This window comes from Lytechinus variegatus, chromosome 4 (assembly GCF_018143015.1).
Source record: "Lytechinus variegatus isolate NC3 chromosome 4, Lvar_3.0, whole genome shotgun sequence".
Taxonomy (NCBI): domain Eukaryota; kingdom Metazoa; phylum Echinodermata; class Echinoidea; order Temnopleuroida; family Toxopneustidae; genus Lytechinus; species Lytechinus variegatus.
The window spans coordinates 58,329,417-58,351,571 of NC_054743.1; the positions used below are offsets into that span (position 1 = coordinate 58,329,417).

Genomic DNA, 22,155 nt, shown 5'->3' on the forward strand with positions numbered 1-22,155 from the left:
GTTCGTGGCACTCCAGTGGATGCACAGGTATGTGTTCATGGCATGTTAAGGGTTATTAAGACTTCAGGCACAAAATATACCACAAGATGCTAAAGTATTTAAGGAACTTTTCCCCAATTTTGTTTTGTTTTGAAGGTTTGAGTTAAGTCCAGAGAAAGTGAATTCCTTCATGGAGGATTGTAGCCGTCTGCAGCAATGGCTCTAAAAATGCCAGGCTTTAATAAGACTTCAGGCACAAAATATACCACGAGATGCTAAGTATTTAAAGAACTTTTCCCCAATTTTTGTTTTGTTTTGAAGGTTTGAGTTCAGTCCAGAGAAAGTTGATGCCTTCATGGAGGATTGTAGCCGTCTTCAGCAATGGCTTTCCGAATGCCAGGCTTTGATAAGACCACAGGCACAACCTGTTCCAGGGGATGCTACTGCATTTAAAGAACTCATCCTCAAAATAAAGGTAAGAATAATCTTCATTCCCTCTCTTGAATAGCGATTTTACATCATATGGTAATCTCTATGGGAATCAAAATGGAAAAGATGTTGAGCAGGGGGTGTTTTTAAAAGTTGTTTGTACGTTATGAGTGACTTTCCACATGACTGGTGAGCCTTTCTTGTGCTAAATGACATAGTTGTATGTAGGTGACTTAGTACTTAAGAACATGTTTCAGTCATGACTGGTGATCCTCTCTTGTGCTAAATGATAAATCCCTATGTAGCTGATTTAGTACCTAAGAACATGCTCCAGTCATGACTGGTGATCCTCTCTTGTGCTAAATGACATAGTCATATGTAGCTGACTCATTACCTGAGAACATGCATGCTCCAGTCATGTATGAAGCCATGCCTAAGTTTCTGAGCACCTTTGTGAAATGGCCACCTGGATTCATGCTTACACTAGCATTCAGCCCAAACAAAACTCTCAATACCATTGATGATGAACAGAATGATAAATATAAAAGCTGACACCTAGATTCGATTCAGAGGATATGGATATGATATGACACTCCTTGAGAGAGTAAAAGTCCTCTAAAGTCTGAAATTGGAGAGTGAAATGTCAAGAAATAATGGGATAAGTCTCTTCTAGTTAATCAGTAATCTCGGTCAAGCCAATAAATTGGTATTCAGGCATGAAAAACTTTACACTCATCCTTGATGATTCCGGGGGGAAAGAAAATCAGAAGCGAGATCGTTAATCTAATTTTGGAGCTGATGATTCAGTTTTATACTTGTGTGAGCACCATATATCACCACATCCAATCTCCCTTACTCTCATGCTGGTTGTTTCTTTCTGTCTATCATTTTCTCTGTCTGTCTCTCTCCCTCTCCTCATCTTTCTTTCTGTCTCTCTGTCTGTCTGCCTCTCTTTTTCTGTCTGTCTCTTTCTTTCTCTCTCTTTCTGTCTTTCTGCCTGTCTCTTTCTGTCTTTCTGTTTCTCTCTGCCTCTCCCTTTCTGTATTTCTGTCTCATTCTCGCTGTCTTTCTGCCTCTTTTTCTCTCTGTCTTCCTATCTCTCTCTTCTGTCTCTCTTTCTCTCGCTCACTCGTATACATCCGAATGCTATTGCATTCACTCTGGTTTGTATTTTTAAATTTGATTTATTTTAAGATCAAATAAATATAAGAAAAATACCTAATGTGTTAGTCCAATGAGAGGCTGTACTCTTACATGTACATAATGGTTTCTGAAATTCTTTTTGCCTGTCATCATTTTCACGTGTTTGTATGTGGAATTAAACTTTTACAGTATGATTCCAATATTAGTATCATTTACCTCTGGGACTGACTTTTATTGGGCTCAATCCTCAAATTTCTCTGATCAATTTGTAACTTTCCCCAGTAGCTTCGATCAAAGGCACACGCCACTATAATCTGTCATTCTTGTAAACCTGGCCCCGTCATACGAAGAGTTGCGGTTGATCCGATCATTTTGTACTCAATGGAAATCCATCGGGAAATTTGCACAATGTCCTTTGTATGCAAAGAGAAGCACAGTGAATTTTCAAGAAAACAAGGAATGCATGAATATACAATCATAGCTAGAAAATATTTTGAACAAGCATGCGCAATAGATGTTGACGTTGCTGGCCGTCCATAGTTAAGATTGTTCAGATCAATCGTAACTCTTTGTGAGACTGGGCCCCATCTTACAAAGAGTTGTGATTGATCTCATAAATCTTAACTATGGAAAGCCAGCAACCTCAACATCTTAATCGTTTGTTCAAAATATTTTCTAGATATGATGTATGTTGATACATTCATAGTTTCCTTGAAAATTCACTGTGCTTCTCTTTGTTTACAAAGGACATTGTGCAAATTTTCTGAAGAAAAAATGATGTTGATGGATTTCCATATACTTGAGTTTGACCGGATCATAAGGTACTCTTTGTAAGATGGCGCCCTTGGCTACTCACAAGTATATTCTGTTTTGTTCACTATTGAAGGCCTATGTTTCCTGAGCACCTGCTAATGAGTAGCCCTTGTGTTGTGAAAATCTTTGTTAAATTGGATTCCTCAGAATGAAATATCAGAAATAATCCAAGAGTTAGGGTCAGTTTTGCACAAATTGTAGATGAGTGTAATATTGGCCCTTCAAAAATGGAACATTTCCAGTATATTACTATCTTCGATTATAATAATTCATTAGACCATGCAATATGACAGGATATTGCACCACAATATTTGTACATAAGCCTATTGGGAATTCTTGAGATTTCAACCCATCGTGCAATATGCTTAAATATTGCACAGGCAAACAATGCGCACCAAAATACACATTTTTAATTCACCACCAAAATACCATTATACAAATGATATTTATATATGAGTTAACATACATGTACTCGTGGGTGTTTGCAATATAGTTTTGACAAGATGTTGATTTTTTTTTCTTTTTTCAAGGAGCGTGAAGAAGAATTAGAGCAAAAGAAAGATGAGAAACGGAGGACAGAGGAGAATGTGCACATTCTACTGACGGGAGGTACCATTAGCCAGGAGAGGGGGATCAGCATCAAGAAAGAGACCGAAACGCTATTTAAATTATGGGAGAAGGTAAATGTGGTAGTGCAGTAATTAGATAGATTGGTTGATTGGAACTTTTTGTCCAGGGATGGATGGTTTGTGAAAGTAGTAAGTAATGCTGAAAGTTTCAAAGGGGCGAGGGATGGTCACGTTCATGGGGAATGAAACAAAGCATGGCAACCCCCCCCCCCAAAAAAAAAGCCTGTGAAATTAATATTACTTACCCCATGAAAGTCATTTCATTCTCTTTTTTTTCTTTTTTTTTACAAATGTGATATCTTTAAAAATGAGACATGAAATTGACAAATGAGAAATGTTCAAATCATAAAAAGGATTCAGATTGAGCTTTGAGTTATGATGATTATAGTTAATCTGTGTATGGTTTTCCTGTATCAAAGAGTATGTGTGCTAGTTGTAGATAGATTTTTATGCTTTTTAAATAAATTATTTGGCCCATATTCTGAAGTCGGGTGTAACTTAACCTCAGGTGTAAAGTTGTGGTTTAAGATGGATAGTCAGTTGTTACATAAATCACTAACAGTAGAGATATCATGTTTCAGCTCATTTGGCTCTCAAATCATTCATAATTGTATAGGAAGTATGAATAGATGATTGTCTTCACCATTGATGAATCAGGAAAGAGCACAGTAAACATTTTTTTAAAAAAGAGTTAAGAGATATCTTTGTTCTCTCTCTCCATACATGTAGGTCTCTGGCACGATACCCAAGTACCGAGCTCAGCTGGAGGAGAAGCTGGAGAAGACGGAAGCGTTCCTCGAGGAGCTCCAGCAGATGAGGGCGTGGGTTCAAGCCACGATGGATGTCCTTGAGACCCAGGGACCGGTGGGATCGGCGACATCCAATGACGAACAAGACTCGGTTGTGGTCGATCCAAAGGTATGGCAATTAAATGGAAATAAACAGGAATTAATCATTATTGTTGAAATTAAAAAATCTGTTTCTGGAGGAATAAGTGGTGTACTTTACCTCTTCCTCCAGTGTAAACAGCAATACCTAGTGAGCATTTCATGAAGGGAGTTGTCAGATTTTTTAATGATAATTACCGTAGGAACTCCACCTCTTAGCCAATCAAATTCAAGAAAAAATGTCAGGGTTTACAACTTGTCAGACAAGAATTTTGATGAAATGTTTCCCAGAAGTTTTGAAATGGAACAAAAGCTGTTAACTATCTAAATAGATGACAAATACATGTAATCAAGCTTTGTCAAACCATACCCAAGACCATACCATATCGGTGTCCCAGCACAGCGTTATGTGACGCAAGGAGACCAGAATGGCGTTACTCTTGTAGCTTGATGAACTACTTAGCATATAAAATTGTGGTCATTGGAGGAGGTGATGGAGGACGAGGGGGAGGAGGAGGAGAAGAAAAAGAAGAAGGGGGAGGAGATGGATTAGTAATGTAGGCAGTAGAGGAGGAGAAGGAGGTGCACAAGGAGGAGGTTGATAAGAAAGAAGTAGAGGAGGAAGGGAGAGGAGGAGAAGGAGGTGGATAAGTAGGTAGCGGAGGGGGAGGATGAGGGGCAGGAGGAGGAGAAGAAGGAGAAGAAGAAGGAAAAGGAGAAGAAAAAAGAAGGAAGAGAAGGAGAAGTAGTTTTTTGTTGTTGATTAATCAGATTTGTTTGGATATTAGCCAAAACTGTTTTTGTTTTCATATCTACATGTAAATATCAGAATTTCTTACAAACTGATTTTCCTCTCCATTGACCACTCAGACGATGAACGATGCCCTCAAAGCCCGGCAGGAGAACATGGACAGCATCAACCGTCTCAACACCCAGCTGACCGCGGAGGCTCAGGCCGCCAGTCGACAGCTTGCCGACCCTCTCCGGGGAGACGTGGAGAGGCTGAACGCAGACTGGGAGAGGATAAGATACCTTGCTGCTCACCTTCGACCCAGGTCAGATGTCGAGCTGGAGAGGAAGGTGGTTATACAGCAAAGAATAGGTAAGAGGTCAATTGGGGGTAAGGGAAGGTCATTGACCTTTAAGAAGCTTAATCTAAAGTCATCAGTTGTCCACGATAATGATAATATGCATTTTATAGAGCGTCATCTGTCGAGAATAATATATCCCAAGGCGCGCTTCTTTCACCCCTGCTTTAGCTCAAGCTGCCATTCTCAGCACTGATTGCTACAAAAAAAAACATTACAGATTTAAATAAAAACACTGAATCTCATAGCTATCACTATTTTTCGGGCTCCAAAAAGGAATGCCGAAAAATGCAGTAAAATTATTAATATCAAAGCATATTTCCAACAGAACAAAACTGTTTATTAGCAGAGAATCTGTCAAGCAGAGAATCTGTCAATCAAAACCGGTTTGCGGTGTTAATCATGTATTCACTAAGATGTGGAGCATTGTGGCCCAGTGTATTAGTCTTCGGACTTTGAAACAGAGGGTCGTGGGTTCGAATCCCAGCCATGGCGTAATTTCCTTCAGCAAGAAATTTATCCACATTGTGCTGCACTCGACCCAGGTGAGGTGAATGGGTACCCGGTAGGAAGAAATTCCTCGAATGCTCGAGCGCCCGATCAAGGTAGCCGTGCTAAAGCCGGGGTAATAATAGCAGGGCCCGCTGGGAGAACAGTTTTCGGAACTGAAGTGGCTACCCTGGGTAGATATGCCGCTATTATTATTATTATTTTTCTGCATCTCAGTTTAGCTCATAATATTTTCATATTAATACTTTTCTTTAAAATATGAAAATGACTGGATAATAATGAATAAATTGTTGCCAATTTGAGGATCAAACTTACATGAATCTTTACTTCATGAAACCCGTTTACGTCTATGGGTTTAACAAGAGATCTGCAGTCCATCTTTGTGTGTCGTGGGCAGCAATCCTTTGCATAATTTCTTCTCTTTGTGCTATTTTAAATGACACTGACCCCGGCTTACGAACAGTAAACTATCTAATTCCACCGACTGATAGACGTACTAGTAAACCTAGCCTATCCCTGCTTACCAATGACCTCCATATCAAGAATCAAATTTCCCTGTTATTACCCCTGTACAAGATCTTTAAGGCCAATCCCTAAATAGCAGGGCATATTAAGATCTTGGAATAGATTCATGTATCGCATTTCAGCTAATATTTATTCATAACCTTGGAAAATACTTGAGATACAGTGTAAGATGTGGATTGCAAGTGTTAAAGTGATTGGTTAACATTGGTTTCACTTTTAAAAAATCTGAGCTAGAAGGTCACACTTGTCATCTGTGTCTAGGATATGTTACAAAAATGAAGCCCAGAAAAAATTGCGTTCGAAAATAATCATTTAGTGCTTCAAAAATTGAAATATAAAGTGACCGGAAACACCATCTTAATTTCCTCCCATACACTTATGTGTACTATTTAGGCGTCTATAAGACGCCTATTTACAAAATCGGGGTTTGCCTTGTAGTTTTAGCTTTTCATTCTCAATAATGGTTGTTTTCAGGGTTTATTAGTTCTAATACATGCACTTGTGCACATGTTTCATCTTGGTTTGAGAATTTTTTAAATCGGCTGCTCACAAAATTAAACAGTACCTTTAAGATCAGTAAGTGTTGAATAGATAATGTTACATATTTCTTCCTTTTACCTCTTGCCTATTGGAAGTAGGCGGTCCTTGACAAAACCTACACGTGTATGGAATTAACTAGTCAGTAGTCAACAGGTTATTTATCATAATAATACATAAGATTTATATAGCGCACTTTCCATCTTGTTAGATGCTCGAGGCGCTTCAGAGCAGAACAACAAAAACTATATATAATACGTGTCTGAACAATAAGTCAATGTCTGTCAAAAAACGCTCTTATACAGGTATGTTTTCAGGTTGCCCTTGAAGGTGGTCACTGAAGTCTGGGTTTTCAAACTGTGTGGGAGAGAATTCCACAGGCTAGGCCCTGCATGAGCAAAGGTCCGCTCCCCGCATGATTTCTTAGCAACTGGAATTTGTAAGAGATTAGATGATGATCGTAAATTTCGTGAGGGTTGGTAATTATGCATCAAAGACCTATTGTAACTGGGGAAGTTACATTGACTATATGAAAAATCAAAAGAAGGATTTTAAAGACTATGCATTTATAAGTTTGATAAAAATCAATTCATTTGATAGGGCTAGTTTTTGTGATAAATGAAGTTTCTCTTTTCAATTATAATGATGATATTAATATTTTTTATAATAATATACTGTTCTTGTCCAGTGCATATCACATTATGATTATAATGTCTCTGTGCGGTTCCAAAGGACTAGGCTATCAGTACCCAAGCTTGTTGTAATAGTAACAATTTTGCCATAATTGTTTGACTGTTTCCTAGTGATGAAAGGGGAAAAATAAGTTTTTAAAGCCTTAACATATTGAAGACAACATTAATGTTCAAATGGCACTCTATAAAAGTGTGATTTAAGTTGGCCTGGGGGCAGCTTAACCACTGACAGAGAACACTGTTCAACAAACCTTTTCTCTCAAATTGGTTATCTTATCTGAGATAAAGAATATGAAAAACATTTTGCATCCTGTGAATTCGTGAAACATCAGAAATAACGAGGGAATTCTTGTATTTTGCTTGGAATAGATTACATCATGTTTAACTTAGTCAACTTCCTGTGTGTGATAATCCCCTGATTCGAGATACTTCCTATGTTTTTCAAACCTTTAGAGCAACTTTTTCTGTCTGCCATAAAAAATTGGTAACATGGAATAATTTGGGGGATTTTTTTTTTTGGGGGGGGGGTCTTGATGCAAATCTTTCAGAATGATCGTAAACTTTATTAGTATGACTGACTGCTCGTATTGAATAGTGCACTCAATCATATAATTCAGCCCACTGATCTATTATTTTGTCTTATAGGACCCTGGACCCCATTTTCAAATTCAAATATTGATTTGTTATATCATGAAAGTGACAGACATAGTAATTCACTGAAATGAGATATTGATTATTTAAAATCAGAATCTTTAAAAATGTATTCCTTGCAGTTGTACATGTATGCAGTAAATTAAAATTAAAAAAAATCAAGAAACATAATTCTGTTAATAAATATTTTGAAAATAACACAAGTTTGGGGACATCTGGAATGTACAAAATGTATTTGAATGGCTGATAGCAAAGTCATCATATAAGTTTGAAATATTCTTCAAAAATTTTATGAAGCTAAAGCTGGAAGTGGATGAAAACAACCCCCCCCCAAAAAAAAAATAAAATAAATAACTAAATGAATAGATAAAAATAAACTAGATAAGATATATTTTTCCATCGTGAATATAAACTAGATTTTGTTTCATGAAATTTGTGATAATAATGCCAGTTAGCTCCCGAAATTGGACCGATTGACTGGCTAATATTAATATATATAGGTTTAGTAAAGAACAAAAGCTTAAGAAAAAAACAAATTTTCACGTAACTTTAATTTAATTCTTTAACAAATTGGTACCATCGTAGTGCCTGATATGAGAAGTCAAATTTATAGTAAAGAACGAAGATTGAGTATTGTTTTTTTAATGAATAATATATTGAAGACTTTTTTCATTGTTCTTTAACATAAAAAATTAAATGAAACTGACTCGATGATAACCATAAACACTTCTTCTAAACAAGGGATTGCTGAAATCATGCGGTTATGAACAGACACAACCAAGTGGCTAGCAATGGTTGTTATGCGGTTGTCATGTGATACCACACTAACAACATTCAGAGGTCCCTGACGACGCAGTTTCATCACTCCTGCTTCCCCTAACGAACAACTTCCTTTTCTTATTAAAATCACCCAGACGAACTTGAGCTGATAATTAGGGTTATTTTTGAGAAGCACTGATACTCATGTGCCCCGGATTTACTCAGTTGTCGTATACTTTTTAGGACTTCTCAATATTTTTATCATTCTTTTGTTGTTTTTCCCCGTTTTTGAAGACGGGAATCTTTGATTGTGATATTAACCAAATGTTGAGTTTCCTGGATTAAGCATACATTGCCTCATATATTTAGCTCTGAATTTTGTGACTTCCTAAATGGAATTTTTAGAGAGATACACCTATTTTTACTGAACTACTTGTACATGATCAAATGTATATATTTCTGGAGGAGTGCTTGGAACATTTTCTGGATATATAATCATTATGGCTTCTTGATTGGGATTGTCAAAAAAAGATAAATGAAATATTAATGTTAGATATACATGAACTTGGATAATGTTTGTACTTCGGCTTGAGACCTCTGATATTCTTGGAATTGTGTTTAAGATTTCAATAATTGAACTGCACCAAGCTGTAATGTACCTTTTGCAGATCTAACCTAAATAAAAAAGGACCGTGGATGTGGCAACTGTTGTAGAAGAACTCTGTGAGGTTCAATGAATGGTTTCGAGGTATAGCTTGAAGGTAACCTAAAGGAACTAAACATAGATCTCTTGGAATATAAACGACTGGGTAACTTCTAAGAGCCTGGGCCTAGTCTTGGAAATGTTTTTGTGATTTCAACAATTGAACTGCACCAAGCTGTCATTGACCTTTTATGGATCTAACCAAAATAAAAGAGGACCGTGGATATGGCAACTGTTGTAGAAGAATTCTGTCTGGCCACAATGAATGGATTTGAAGTATGGCTTGAAGGTACATGTACCTTAGAGGAATTTAACATAGATCTCTTGGAATACTAACGACTGTGTCACTTCTAAGAGCCTGGACCTGGTTTTCCTATCTGACCCCAAGGCTTCATATTCAATCTAGGACCAGAATTTAGAGTACTCCCACTCTCCTGTCTAAGCTCCTCTGTCACCCAACTAGCTGTGACTCTAACATTTTAGCTTCAATAGCTGCAGCTCTTTCTGATACTAATGATTATAGCTGTAGCTGGAAATAGGAAAATACTTACCTGATTTTCTTGTTTATGAAATAATCTGATGCATCCATCTTCAAGGGTGAGTTCATGGAAACACAAACTGGGCTAAAGTAGTTGGATACATCACGATTATTGAAGAAAATAGGGACTTCTATTTGAAATTTTGGATGAAGTTACTATTAACCTGCCTTTAACTGCCTTTAACATGGAAGACCGAATAATAACATGTTCTGACAAATGCCTGAATAGGAGCCAAAGTACGTATCTGTGCATCATGCTCTTGTGATCATCTGTGCTACAAGAGAGGATGTCAAGACATGTTTTGGAATAAAGGACATCATTTTCTTGCGCAATCACTGTCATCTAAACCCTGTGATGTGTACATATTGCGCAATTAATGAATTGTTACCTGGCATGAACGTGAGAATGCTGAATCACGATGCGATCTCGGTGAATGTGCAGAAAAATACGAGAATCACAAAATTGCAGGTCTTGATTTCCTTCCCTGCTGATTCTTTGTGAGACGACCGTCGACGCGGCCGATGTTGACTCCTCCATCAAGAGGATTAATCAGCGTGAAGCCTTTTTGGGGGGGTTTTAATTGGATTTATATCGCATTGTTGCCGTTCAAGGGTGTTCAGTGATTGGTATTTTTTTTCTGCTGGTAAACAGGGAAGCATTCAATAATACAAATGGTCAGTGATTTTCACTACTGTTATAAGCTACTGAAATCCTTGCATCTGATCGGTAAGAGGAAGTTAGTCAGTGAAAAAATCACTGGCTAAACTTTTCATGAAACTCTCCGTAGGACTCAGTAAGATACAAAGTGAATGAACCATTACAAGGGGACAAAGAAATGGCAAAGATATTGTTTTTTCATCAGGGATGGTGCATAGAAATACCACATAACCAGCAAAAAAAAAACCACAAATAACAGAAGACAAAGTGCGAATGAATCAAAAAACAGTGACTTAGACCCCTTTCTCTGCAGTGTGTCTTTAATCCAAGCAGTTGCTTTTGTACATTCAGCAACCATGTATTCAAGAAGTTGCAATGTTGCAATGTCATTCTTGGCTTCGATGGCAGCCAGGTAATGAACTTGGTATCCTTGCGGCGTTTCATCAACATTTTTTTGTCCTACAAATAGTCAAATCTTTCCTTGATTTTGATTGGCCGAGAAGCACAGATGTTAACGACTTTGTCAAAGAACACATCAAAGAACTCCTCACTTTGTCAAAGAACAACTAATATCACAAATTACTCCCCTAAAGAACATCTACCAATCTTCGACAGGCTTCTAGTTGGGAACTTGACTTCACAAAGGATTCTGGATGATTTGTTGAGCTGTTTCAATTACTGAAAGATTCTTTACCGTCACTTGCATTACCAGAATATCGTGTGAGAGCTGCTGGTTGTTTCATAAACATTTATCCGCCAACTACATGTACATACTGTCAGCGCCGACTGAATTTTAGATCGTTGATTGGCTAAGAAGCACTGACCACTGTTACTACGGCAACTGCAAGAGAACGACTCTCTGTTGATGAGAACAACTTTCTTAAAACGCTCTCTATCCATTGCCAGTCACGTTCCTTGTGCAATTGAGGTGCTTCAAGCCTCTTGAATCTACCAGAATGTGATATTCTGAAAACGATACATTCCATACCACCAATTATTTAATTTGGATTATAGATATATGTTTATACATAACCCCTCGAACACAATCATGTTTTCCGTCGGCCGCGCTCTTCACTGCGTCTCCCTCTTTGCCTTCCCGACAGTCATCAGCGAGCCAGTGGATGCAGTCACCGCCGAGGTCCAGAGGTTGCCCGTCCCGCCCCCGGCCATCGACGCCAACCGCCGTGACTCCTCCCCATGGCCCGACATCGACAAGGTCGTAGCGGAGCTCCGCGATTGGCTGATGCTACTTGAGAGGATGTTGAGGTCGCAGGTCGTGACCGTAGGGGACCTGGAGGAAATAGAGAACATGATTATGAAACAGAAGGTTAGTTGATTTTGCCAATTTTAAAGAATCCTACTCACCTTTGAATATTGATTACATAACAAATTATTAATGATTATGATATTTTGATACATGAAAAGTGGTCACACATAGTCTATGAGAATAATCCTTTGTATATGAGATACCTGTATGTATTATGAAACATCACACTTTAGAAGTGAATGTTCTGTATTATGTAATGGTACTGTTCATACAGGCCCGAATTCACAAAGGAGGTTTTGAAAACCCACGGTTGAATCCACGGTTTATGCAGATTTCATGTATGAATTACGCCTCATTTAGCATGTATCGGGCACGTGTATAAGAAAATGTTCAATGCTGAAGCACGCTTTGGTCACAGTGCGACAAATTGACGCCTGTTACCATGGTTAGATACGCTATTTTATTCAGGAGTCCACTGTTTAAAGAGTGGACTCATGAATAAAATAGCGTGGAGAGGCGTCAATTTGGCGCACTGTGACAAAAGCGCGCATCTGCATTGGACATTTTTTTAATATACGCAGTAAAATAAGCATGATTTATACAGGAAATCTGCATAAACCATGGACTCAACCATGGGTTTTGAAAATCACCATTGTGAATTCGGGCCAAAGTGTGCTATATCTGTATAATATCTAGTGTACCAGTTTCCATTTGAGTGTACCACATGTTTATAAAATGGATTCCATTCTCTTAATTGGTATAAATTTATAGGTCAGATATATTTAAAAATGAAAATTAGTTACCCTTGTGGAAACAAATAAAATGACTTTCAAATTTTGATTTCCAGTTTAAATTACAATGAGCTGCATTTACTATTGCAAAGTGGTTGCATTTCAAAACACCCCATCCTTTATTGTTGCTCACAATTAGAAAAACACATATTTTTGTGTGATTTTTATCTAATCCTTTTCCTTATACTCCTCCCCTTGCCCAAGAAAATTAAGAAGATTGTTATTTACTTTTCGTTATTTTTGTAAAGTTGTTAAATATGAACAAGGACGTTGAGGTGACTGGTACACTTAAACCAGGGAAAAGTTACTAGTTCCATTTCCATATTGAATTAAATTGGTTCCTTTGTTTATTACTAACCCCCTTGCCTTCCCCTCCCAATACCCCTTTCATTGTCTTCATACATTCATATTTAACCATTATACTTGTCTTTGAATATATTTGCGAATATATCTCGCAGTCCCGTGCTGTATTGACCAGGCTTGCATCTCTTTGTACTTGTTTTGCATTCTTTTCTGTTTCTTTTATGCTTTAAAAAAATTGACATCTATTTTGTAGAAAAATATGTGTCTTCTAAAATAGAATTCATCCCAAAGTAATAATGAACAGACTCCTGACAGGTATGCAAAACTGTAGATCCCATTTTAAAGTTCAAGTATGTATCAACACTGAATATGAACATTTATATTATTTCTAAGTAAGTCGATCATTTTCAATTAATCCATTTCTTAAATCTCTTTTAAAGAAAAAATGCATGTTTTTTTTCCTTACAACCTCCGTCCCATTAGGATATTTGGTCGACTGTCTTGCCGACATTCTATTCCTTGGATGCTAACGATCGGCAGCTCATTGGAGGGCTAGTCGTAGATATAGTGAGCATGTTAATTGAACTCGAGGTCAGTTCAAAGTTCAAAGGTCATCCTTTGATTCCAAACCCATTTTCGGCTTATTTCACTAGGTACACATATTTAGCCTGCACCTCACCACAGCGCTTCGTAACAAGTCGTATCATGTTTCGTTTGAAAGTCACCGCCAATTTTTTTGCTAAATTTCACACACTGAAAATTTTTTTGAGCCTAGAATGTATACTTGGCCATTGCCAAATTTGATGTCATAACATTATGCTGTCCAACATAACTACCCGGTTTGTATATTGCAATACATGTACATGCATTTATTGGTATAACATTGGGCTATTCATTCCGGGATTTCCATGATATACACTCTAGAAATGTAGAACATTGTCAAGCACCATTCTCACAAGACTCACGTTTTGCCAAGTTTTTGCATAGACGCGAATGTGAGAAAAGTCCAACATTCGCATTGTATGCGACAAAAGTGCACAAAGCTTAGCTGATTGTTCATGCAGTTAGTTGGAGTAGCTTTTTGTTGGGAAGAAGTTTTAAAATTACTTGCAAATGAAGAGCAAAGCCAAGTGACACCCACCCCCCTGACAAACAAATTGGCAATGCCTATGAACATTTAAATGCATGTTTGTTGCATAAAATAGGAATGTTGCACTTTTAAATTTGCTTCCTTTCAAAACCTTCACAAAACATTTGGGAGCGCAGTGAAAACTGCGCTTTAGGTCGCTGTCAATAACTTTGAATGGTCAGTTCACATAAAAGCAACCTCTTTTCTCTCTTCTGAAAAAAATTTTTTTTTGGAGTGTATATGTGTATCTAACATCTAAATGTACTGTAACAGTAAGAAGCAAGATCCTGTATTTACCCACCTAATGGAAGTATGAAATAACATTTTTGTAATGGTATAGTGGTTCATTTTTGGACACTCAATTCATGGGCTTAGGGTTCAAATCCCAGACATTACTCGTCATATTATGCCATGCACTCACCCATCACGTATTAAGCAGGTTTGGGACTATTAACTTCGGGTAATATATATGCAGGGTCATTAAAAAGAAACTAATCAGATTTTAATTCAAAGTCATTATCGTACTACCATATTAATCTTGAAGTATAGTGATGAAACTAATCAATAACATTTGAAGTGGCAATTTAAAGTAATGAAAAGTAATCAATAATTCTTAAAGTAGCCATTGCCAGATTTTCAGTTACAGAGTTATAAAATGAAAAAAGTATATGCACCCTTCTGAAATTTGATGTCAACTTGAAACTTTTATAACATTTGAGAAGGGTTGTATGTTCAAGATGATGCACTCTTCATATTTCCATAATTCATAAAAAAGAGTCATAAACGTGCGATTCTTTCATACGTATTGGAAATCCATACCTCATTCAAGCATTAAGTGCTGCTTATATTTTGCATCACATAATGTACAACAACGAGGTTGCATTTAACCCCCCCCCTTAAAAAAGTAAAATAAAATAAAGTAAAAAATAGAAAAAAAAGAAAAGCACAGTGTTTAGTCACAAGGTGATGTCATTTCTGAATGTTTAATAAAGGGTATTCCAGTATACTGTTCATGTGCGTGGCCGGCCATTTTCTACTTGATGCTATTTCTTGAAATCTTGAAATTTCACGGATCAAAAATTAATAAAAAAATATCAATTCAAATCCTTCGGGAGAATTCTCTGTATTTCTAACAAAAGACATTTCTTGATTTTCAAGAAATGAGACTAAGAAAGTGGATCGCCGTATAATAATAATAATATAGGTATATTTACCCAGGGAAGCCACTTCAGTTCTGAAAACTGTTCTCCCATCGGGCCCTGCTATTATTATTACCCCGGCTTTAGCTGGGCTGCCTAGGCACTCAAAAACATTCATATAGCCTACGTACGTCGTTATACGCTGGATAAAACATTTGGGTACGACAGCCCCTACATGCTTTGCAAATTCTAGACATCAATTAGTGCACTTCTAGTGCAATGGGTCATGAAATTATGTAGCCTCTATTCCTTATATGAATAGGCTAATGTTTTCAGCACAGAAAATTGTTGTTTTCTTAGGAAATCATGTCGATACCATCCTGTTCACACTTTGAAGCACAGGTTCTAGTCACTAACGCCACAGTCACATTGTGAAACAAGCCCTATGCTGACATATTCTATTATGTTATTTCCGATGACATAAATGACACTATCATCCGGTTTGGCGTTGGTGCCAGTATGACTGTAGCGTAATAATTGCCTGTGGTGGTTTTTTGTAACACACATTTTTTATTGTCATGACTTGTGAGCCTTTTTTTCATCCTTGCATTTCATTCCTTTTTGTTCATGTACCATCCATTTCACTCCAAAACTCCTCCTCTTGTGCCATCCCAGGGCTGCATTTTATAAAGCCATTCTTAAAGTTAACTACACGCTGCACCAGCTATCAGTGGAGATCCGCGAGACGGTGCAGGCTTGCCTTTTTTTTAAATGCGTGTGAACGCGATTGACTTGCCCGGCTAGCGGGTCAGACACAGCAATTTTGCTCCGCCGAAATAGTCAGATCCGCGAGCCGGTGCAGACATGGCAATTCTTCTCCGTGTAAGCGCAAAGTCAAGTTTGCCCCTGCAGTTAGTATGTGTTTCATGACATAGATTTTATCCACTGATTTTTGTTTTTGCCCCGCAAGCTGGGGCAGCGCGTAAACACGAAGCAGGATAATACGTGAGCCGGTGCAGACTCGGGTCTGCACAGCCAGCCGGGGCAGCGTGTAAACATTGTATTTACGAATGACTGGTGCAGAGAAACCTGTCTGCAGATACCAACTAAGGGAGAAAAGAAAACCGGTAGGTGTTTCACAAAAGTTTTCGTCAGTTATGTGTGACTTTGTGAATGACTGGTGATCCTTCCTTTTGGTAAAAGATATAGTCTGCAATCACAGACTCATATTTGACCCTTTAACTAAAACCATATCTGGAGTGAAGACTAGACTCCAAAGTCTCTGTGTGTCAAGTGCCAGCCACAGTACATAGTGAATGTAGTCTCACTACTTCAGACTCTACACTATGTACGATGAAAAACAAAGGTTTGTGCTTGTAGACTAGTAAAGATACACCAGTCGTTTGTATAGTCGCTCGTAATCTACAAACAGCTTTATGAAACACCCTCCCAGTCTTTTTTCATGAGCAGATAGCCTTTATAGGCAAGTTTCTGTAATACAGGTTTCAATGGGAAATAGTTTTCAAGGGAAATCTTTATAAAGACCACCCAAGAAAGGCAAGAAATGGTCTTTATGAGCAGGTTGTCTTTTTTTTAATATTGTGATTATCTATCTTTGAAAGCGGGATTTCTTTTTTATGGAACACACTGTACAATCATGGTTTCTGAGTTGAAAAACCACAGTGCAACTATGACCTTCTTACTTCTGACTTCATTTCACATTCACAATGGCGTTCATTTATTGAAGGAGTGTCGCCTTTTCTTTGGTGTTATTAAATCTCTTGTTGGATGTCTTTGTGCGTTGATGCCGTTGGTAAATGTCAACATGAAACGATTCATTCTACCCAATTAGGACCTTTCACAATTGCTTTCATAATGATCACATCATGGGAAACATGAAATACTAGAGGATTTTTTCTCTTTAAAGGGGGAAGTCACGCCTGGTGGGTGTTTCATAAAGTGCATTTACCAATGACTGGTGTAGACCTGCCAACCAGTACGTTTTGGGCATATTTAGTACGTTTTTGCAACCAAAATATGGCAGTACGGTTTTTATTTTAAAAAATATGTTTTTGTAAAAAAAAATTACAAAGTCGTAATTTATTGAGAAAAATTATCTCTATTTGTCTCTATTTCATAAAACTTACACAAATGTGGTTATTAGATCAATGTAATTTCAGGTTACTTGTTGTTTTTCAATCATTTTGTTAAAACCAGGGTGAGATATGCACATGTTTGAGTGTGTTTTTTTTCATCTGCAAGAGCAGTGCGCATTTTAGCATGCAGGTTGAGCGCCGCGATGAGGGAGTGCGTCACATATTGTATTATGAAATACACTTTTTGGGAAAATACTCTTTTTTTATCACAGAATACAGTTTTTCATTCTTCAAGGTTGGCAGGTCCGTTGGTGATCCTTAAAGGACAAGTCCACCCCAACAAAACTTGATTTGAATAAAAAGAGAAAAATTCAACAAGCATAACACTGAAAATTCATCAAAATCAGATGTAAAAGAAGAAAGTTATGGCATTTTAAAGTTTCGCTTATTTTCAACAAAATGGTTATATGAACGAGCCAGTTACATCCAAATGAGAGAGTTAATGACATCACTCACTATTTCTTTTGTATTTTATTATATGAAATATTTCTATTTTCTCGTCATTGTCATGTGAAATCAAGTTTCATTCCTCCCTGAACACGTGGAATTCCATTATTTTAACATTTTGTGCTTCAGGCAAGATTGTCCTAATCGTCAAATTTGTAAAAATTGGAATATTGTATAATTCAAACAATAAAAAACAAAAACAGTGAGTGAGTGACATCATCGACTCTCATTTGGATGTAACTGGCTCGTTCATATAACTATTTTGTTGAAAATAAGCGAAACTTTGAAATATAACTTTCTTATTTTACATCCGATTTTGATGAAATTTTCTGCATTGTGCTTGTCTGATTTTTCTCTATTGATTCAAATCAACATTTTTCTGAGGTGGACTTGACCTTTAAGGTAAATCATTTGCACCAAATTCTTATTGTTGTGGGTTCAGCCTTTGAAGAAGGATCACCATCCTGTCTTTCGTAAAGTTGCTCGTAACTTATGAACAGCTTTATGAAACACCCTCATGGAAGTTTTATCCAGCATATACCGACAACGTGCTGTAAATGTGACTAGCAATTTTCTCCTTTGATCCCATTTTTCATAATTAAACATTCCATTCTAGATACCAATTAAGAATTGCATTTAAAAAATATTAATGATATTAATAATATTAATACTTTTGCCTCCAAATTTTCTTGGCATCTCATGGGATACATTTGAATAATGTCACATTTTCATGACATTCATGCCTCATGTTATGGCTACCTCATTTAAAGCTGAACAGTTTTAGAAGCTAGAAAATATACTAGATAAAGCAAATTAGAAACCAAAATTTTTCTAAAAATCATGTATCATGTTTTACTTATTCTTCTACATTTTAAAAGGTGATTGTGCAAAAGGAAAATGAACTTCTGGGGAGCGTTTCATGATCCAACAAGTCCTGTTTTATCCGACAGTTACTATAGTAACAGTGCCTCTCAGCCAATCAGAATCCAGGAAAGTTGTCAGATCTGACAACTTGTCGGACGAAAAATATTGATGAAACGCCCCCCAGAATAAAATTTCCAGCTTATTGAGTCACCCTCCTTTACACCTGTGCATATGAATTTTATAGACATTAGAAATGTTGCCAATTTGAGGAGGTTGGTTGAAGGAGCCTTTAAAAATAATCACATGTATTTAGAAAAAGGGTGTTTTTCATATATATGAAATCTTGCATAATTAATAAAATGTGATGAATAATATTCAAATTTTACTAATTCTTATCACTGATATTTAAAAAAATCTTGATATTTATTTTGTGTTCATTCTCTTTTATCTGTCTAATTTTCATTGGGTGATGGCCATTAATTTCATGCACCCTCGCAACTGTGCAATAAATTAACAAATTTCCTCACATTATCACCTTTTTAGAATAAAATAGCATAGTTTTTAAACAACACCAGAGATATAATATAATATGAATATAATTAATGCTTGGAAAACTATTTTTTATGTAAGTGTTATAGCGATTACATGTTCTAGATAATGATACATTTGTTATGTTGCGTTTAAGTTTAAAGCTGTAGTGAAAATTTGCACAAGTCTTTAGAGTAGTAGGCACACTTAACCACAAAAACATTTTGTTTTGTGCAGCAAATATTCATATTATTGAAATTCATTTTTAAAGAGATTGTCCAGACACTTAGCACCAAAATAGAAAATTAGACAATTAAAATAGAATAATGTTTTTAGCCAATGTCATTGTTTACACTGTGAATGGATAGCACTTTGTCTTCTCCTTTTCTTCAAAATTTTCCCTAAAATTTAATTTCCTTTTTTTTCTCTCTCTATATATTCAGAAATCTATTTGTTCTTTGCACTAAGAGTCCATGAGTAACTGAATGAATCAGTCAGTCAGTCAATCACTCCTTTGCTTATTTATCTTTTCGTATGAAACATCTGATCCTCCTCTCCCCCCTCTCTCTCCCTCCTCTCCCTGTCTTTCTTGTTTCTCCTATATCTCCAGTTCATTTAATTTTTCACTTCCACTCTATATATCTCTCTTTCAAACTCCCACTCTCTCTCTCTCCCTTTCTGTTCCTTTATCTTTCCATTTCTTTAATTATCTCCCTTTCTCTATATGTTTCCCATCATCAACTTCTGACCCCCCCCCCCCATCCCAAATCTCCTTTCCTAACATCCATCTCTCATCTGTCCATCAATTCATTCAGTCACTCATTCATAATCTCCATCTGTTTATCTTCCATTCCTCTTTAATGCAGTCTCACATTCAAGACTTGGACATCAAGCATCCGCAATTAAAGGAGCTTGTTGAAAGGGCCAAGTCGATACAGGAGGAGACGGCCAACGAGGGCGACAAACGACTATTACAGGAGAAAAGTAAGTGCCCATTGGTCCATTTCATTGCATTGACGGAAAAGGGGGTCTCTGAAAGAATCATCTACATGTAAATCTGTAGTAGTCATGTATTCAGTTACTGTTTGCAATACAGGGTCCCTTAAAGTTGAGCGATTGATCGTAAGCTTGATTTTCAAGATTGATCCTACATTGTAGTCAATCGATTCAATCGTAAGAAAATGTTCTACGATGATTGCTAAGCTTTGTGTTACGGGTCCCAGCAGATGTTGCTAACCCACTGACAACTGAATTCTGTAATTCACATAGACCTTGTACAGTTATCACCCGGTTCCAGTTGGAAATGGGTTAAGACTTATTCTATCTCAAAGAGAGTCATAAGTGTATCTTTGAGCAGGAATCCCACTTTAAAGGCCTGGGCCCCGTCTAACAAAGAGTTGCCATTGATCCAATCAATCACAACTATGGATGGCCAGCAACGTCAACATCTAAACTGCATGTTTGTTTGAAATATTTTCTAGATATGATGTATATTTATACATTCACTGTTTTCTGGAAAATTCAGTATCCTCCTCTTTGTTTACAAAAGACATTGGGCAAATTTCCAGTAGAAAAAAAATATGACATTGATGGATTTTCATACGGTTGAGATTGATTGGATCAATCGTAATTCTTTGTAAGACGGGGAACATGATGCCTCATTTCATAGCAGTTTTCCCCGTATTCCCTTTTAAAGATAAATTCCAGTTTTGGTAACAATCTCAAAATGACTTTTTACAGAATCTAATGTAATGACCACCCAAGTGTCTGTTTGTATGAATAAAAAATATGTGCCAAAGGATTCTGGAAGAAATTGTGTAATTGCTGAGAAATCAGCAAAATAAGCGCGGATTCGGTCACTTCCGTCGGGTCTTTATTCCAGCAATAATAATACACTGTCCCACATGTGCCTATTTGTGTTGGTTATGTTCAGTGTGAACATTTTTCAGCGTAGATTTCAAGATTTCACAAAGTTCAGTTTATGTAACTGTACCAGATCTAGATCCTCGATGATATACTGACAATTAAGCCTGGTTTTACAGACTTTCTCATGAAATCAGTGTTTACTGCAACTACTGGCATTTCTCTTTAATTGCCATCGAATGTGAGAATTGGTATTCAAACACTGCAGAAAAGACGCAGCTCTGCCTTTAAAAAGGTGCCTTAGGATTACAACCTTCTGATGAAATACCAAAGTAAGAACTTATAGGACACACTTTAAATTGATTATTCACATCATCTAGTTGCTGTTGATAATTGCAATTAGTACAAAAAAGACCCTTTTTATTTCTGCAAGGGATCAATCCACACTTAGCCACTCTCTACCCAGGTTTTTAAATGAAATCCTGGTAGCATGTGAAAGCCAATGGTTTGTGCTGAGCAATTAATTTTAGAATACTCCCCAGTGAGTGGAGGAAGTGCATATATTATTTGCTGGCATGGAAGAATCTGACATCTGAAAACTGCAAAGAGTTGTGGTGATAAAGAGTCATGTAAAGCCGAATATTACTGTTATTTATTGTAATTTTTTTCATTAAGTGGCAAGACTGCTAGAATTATGGGAAGGAGCCGAGAAGAGAGCTACCCATCGCGCCGGTCAACTCGAGACGATGATGACCGACTCCCAACGCTTCCACCAGCTGACCCAAGAGCTCCTAACATGGCTTAACAAGATGGAAGGGACGCTGGATAGATACCCTCCGGTAGCCCAGGAGATGCTGATGCTACATGCTCAGCTAGAAGCGCAAAAGGTAGGTCTTCCTATTAATTTCAGCTGGTTTAATCACTGAATTGGGATATTATCCAAAAACTGGATGAAAAATGTATGTCTTTAAAAGATTATTTGTAGATTTATTTTCATGTTAATTTTTTTTTTTTGTGTATTATGTATTTCAGATGTTGTATTAACTGTATTGCATGAGCAAAACGGGCCGTTTCATGAAGTTGTTTTTGTCTCACCTGCGAAGCAAAGTGAGACTATAGGCGCCGCT

General features: G+C 37.0%; 1 protein-coding gene across 1 annotated transcript in view; it reads left to right on the forward strand.

Moving 5' to 3' along the window:
* The window catches only part of LOC121414390 (dystrophin-like), an 80,812-nt gene that overhangs the window by 48,517 nt on the left and 10,140 nt on the right, over positions 1 to 22,155 (forward strand). The window contains exons 5-12 of the mRNA XM_041607547.1: positions 301 to 454; positions 2,895 to 3,044; positions 3,723 to 3,911; positions 4,751 to 4,982; positions 11,645 to 11,868; positions 13,386 to 13,493; positions 20,032 to 20,149; positions 21,704 to 21,915. Of these exons, the coding sequence (XP_041463481.1) occupies positions 301 to 454; positions 2,895 to 3,044; positions 3,723 to 3,911; positions 4,751 to 4,982; positions 11,645 to 11,868; positions 13,386 to 13,493; positions 20,032 to 20,149; positions 21,704 to 21,915 (1,387 nt within the window). The remainder of the gene's footprint in view (positions 1 to 300; positions 455 to 2,894; positions 3,045 to 3,722; positions 3,912 to 4,750; positions 4,983 to 11,644; positions 11,869 to 13,385; positions 13,494 to 20,031; positions 20,150 to 21,703; positions 21,916 to 22,155) is intronic.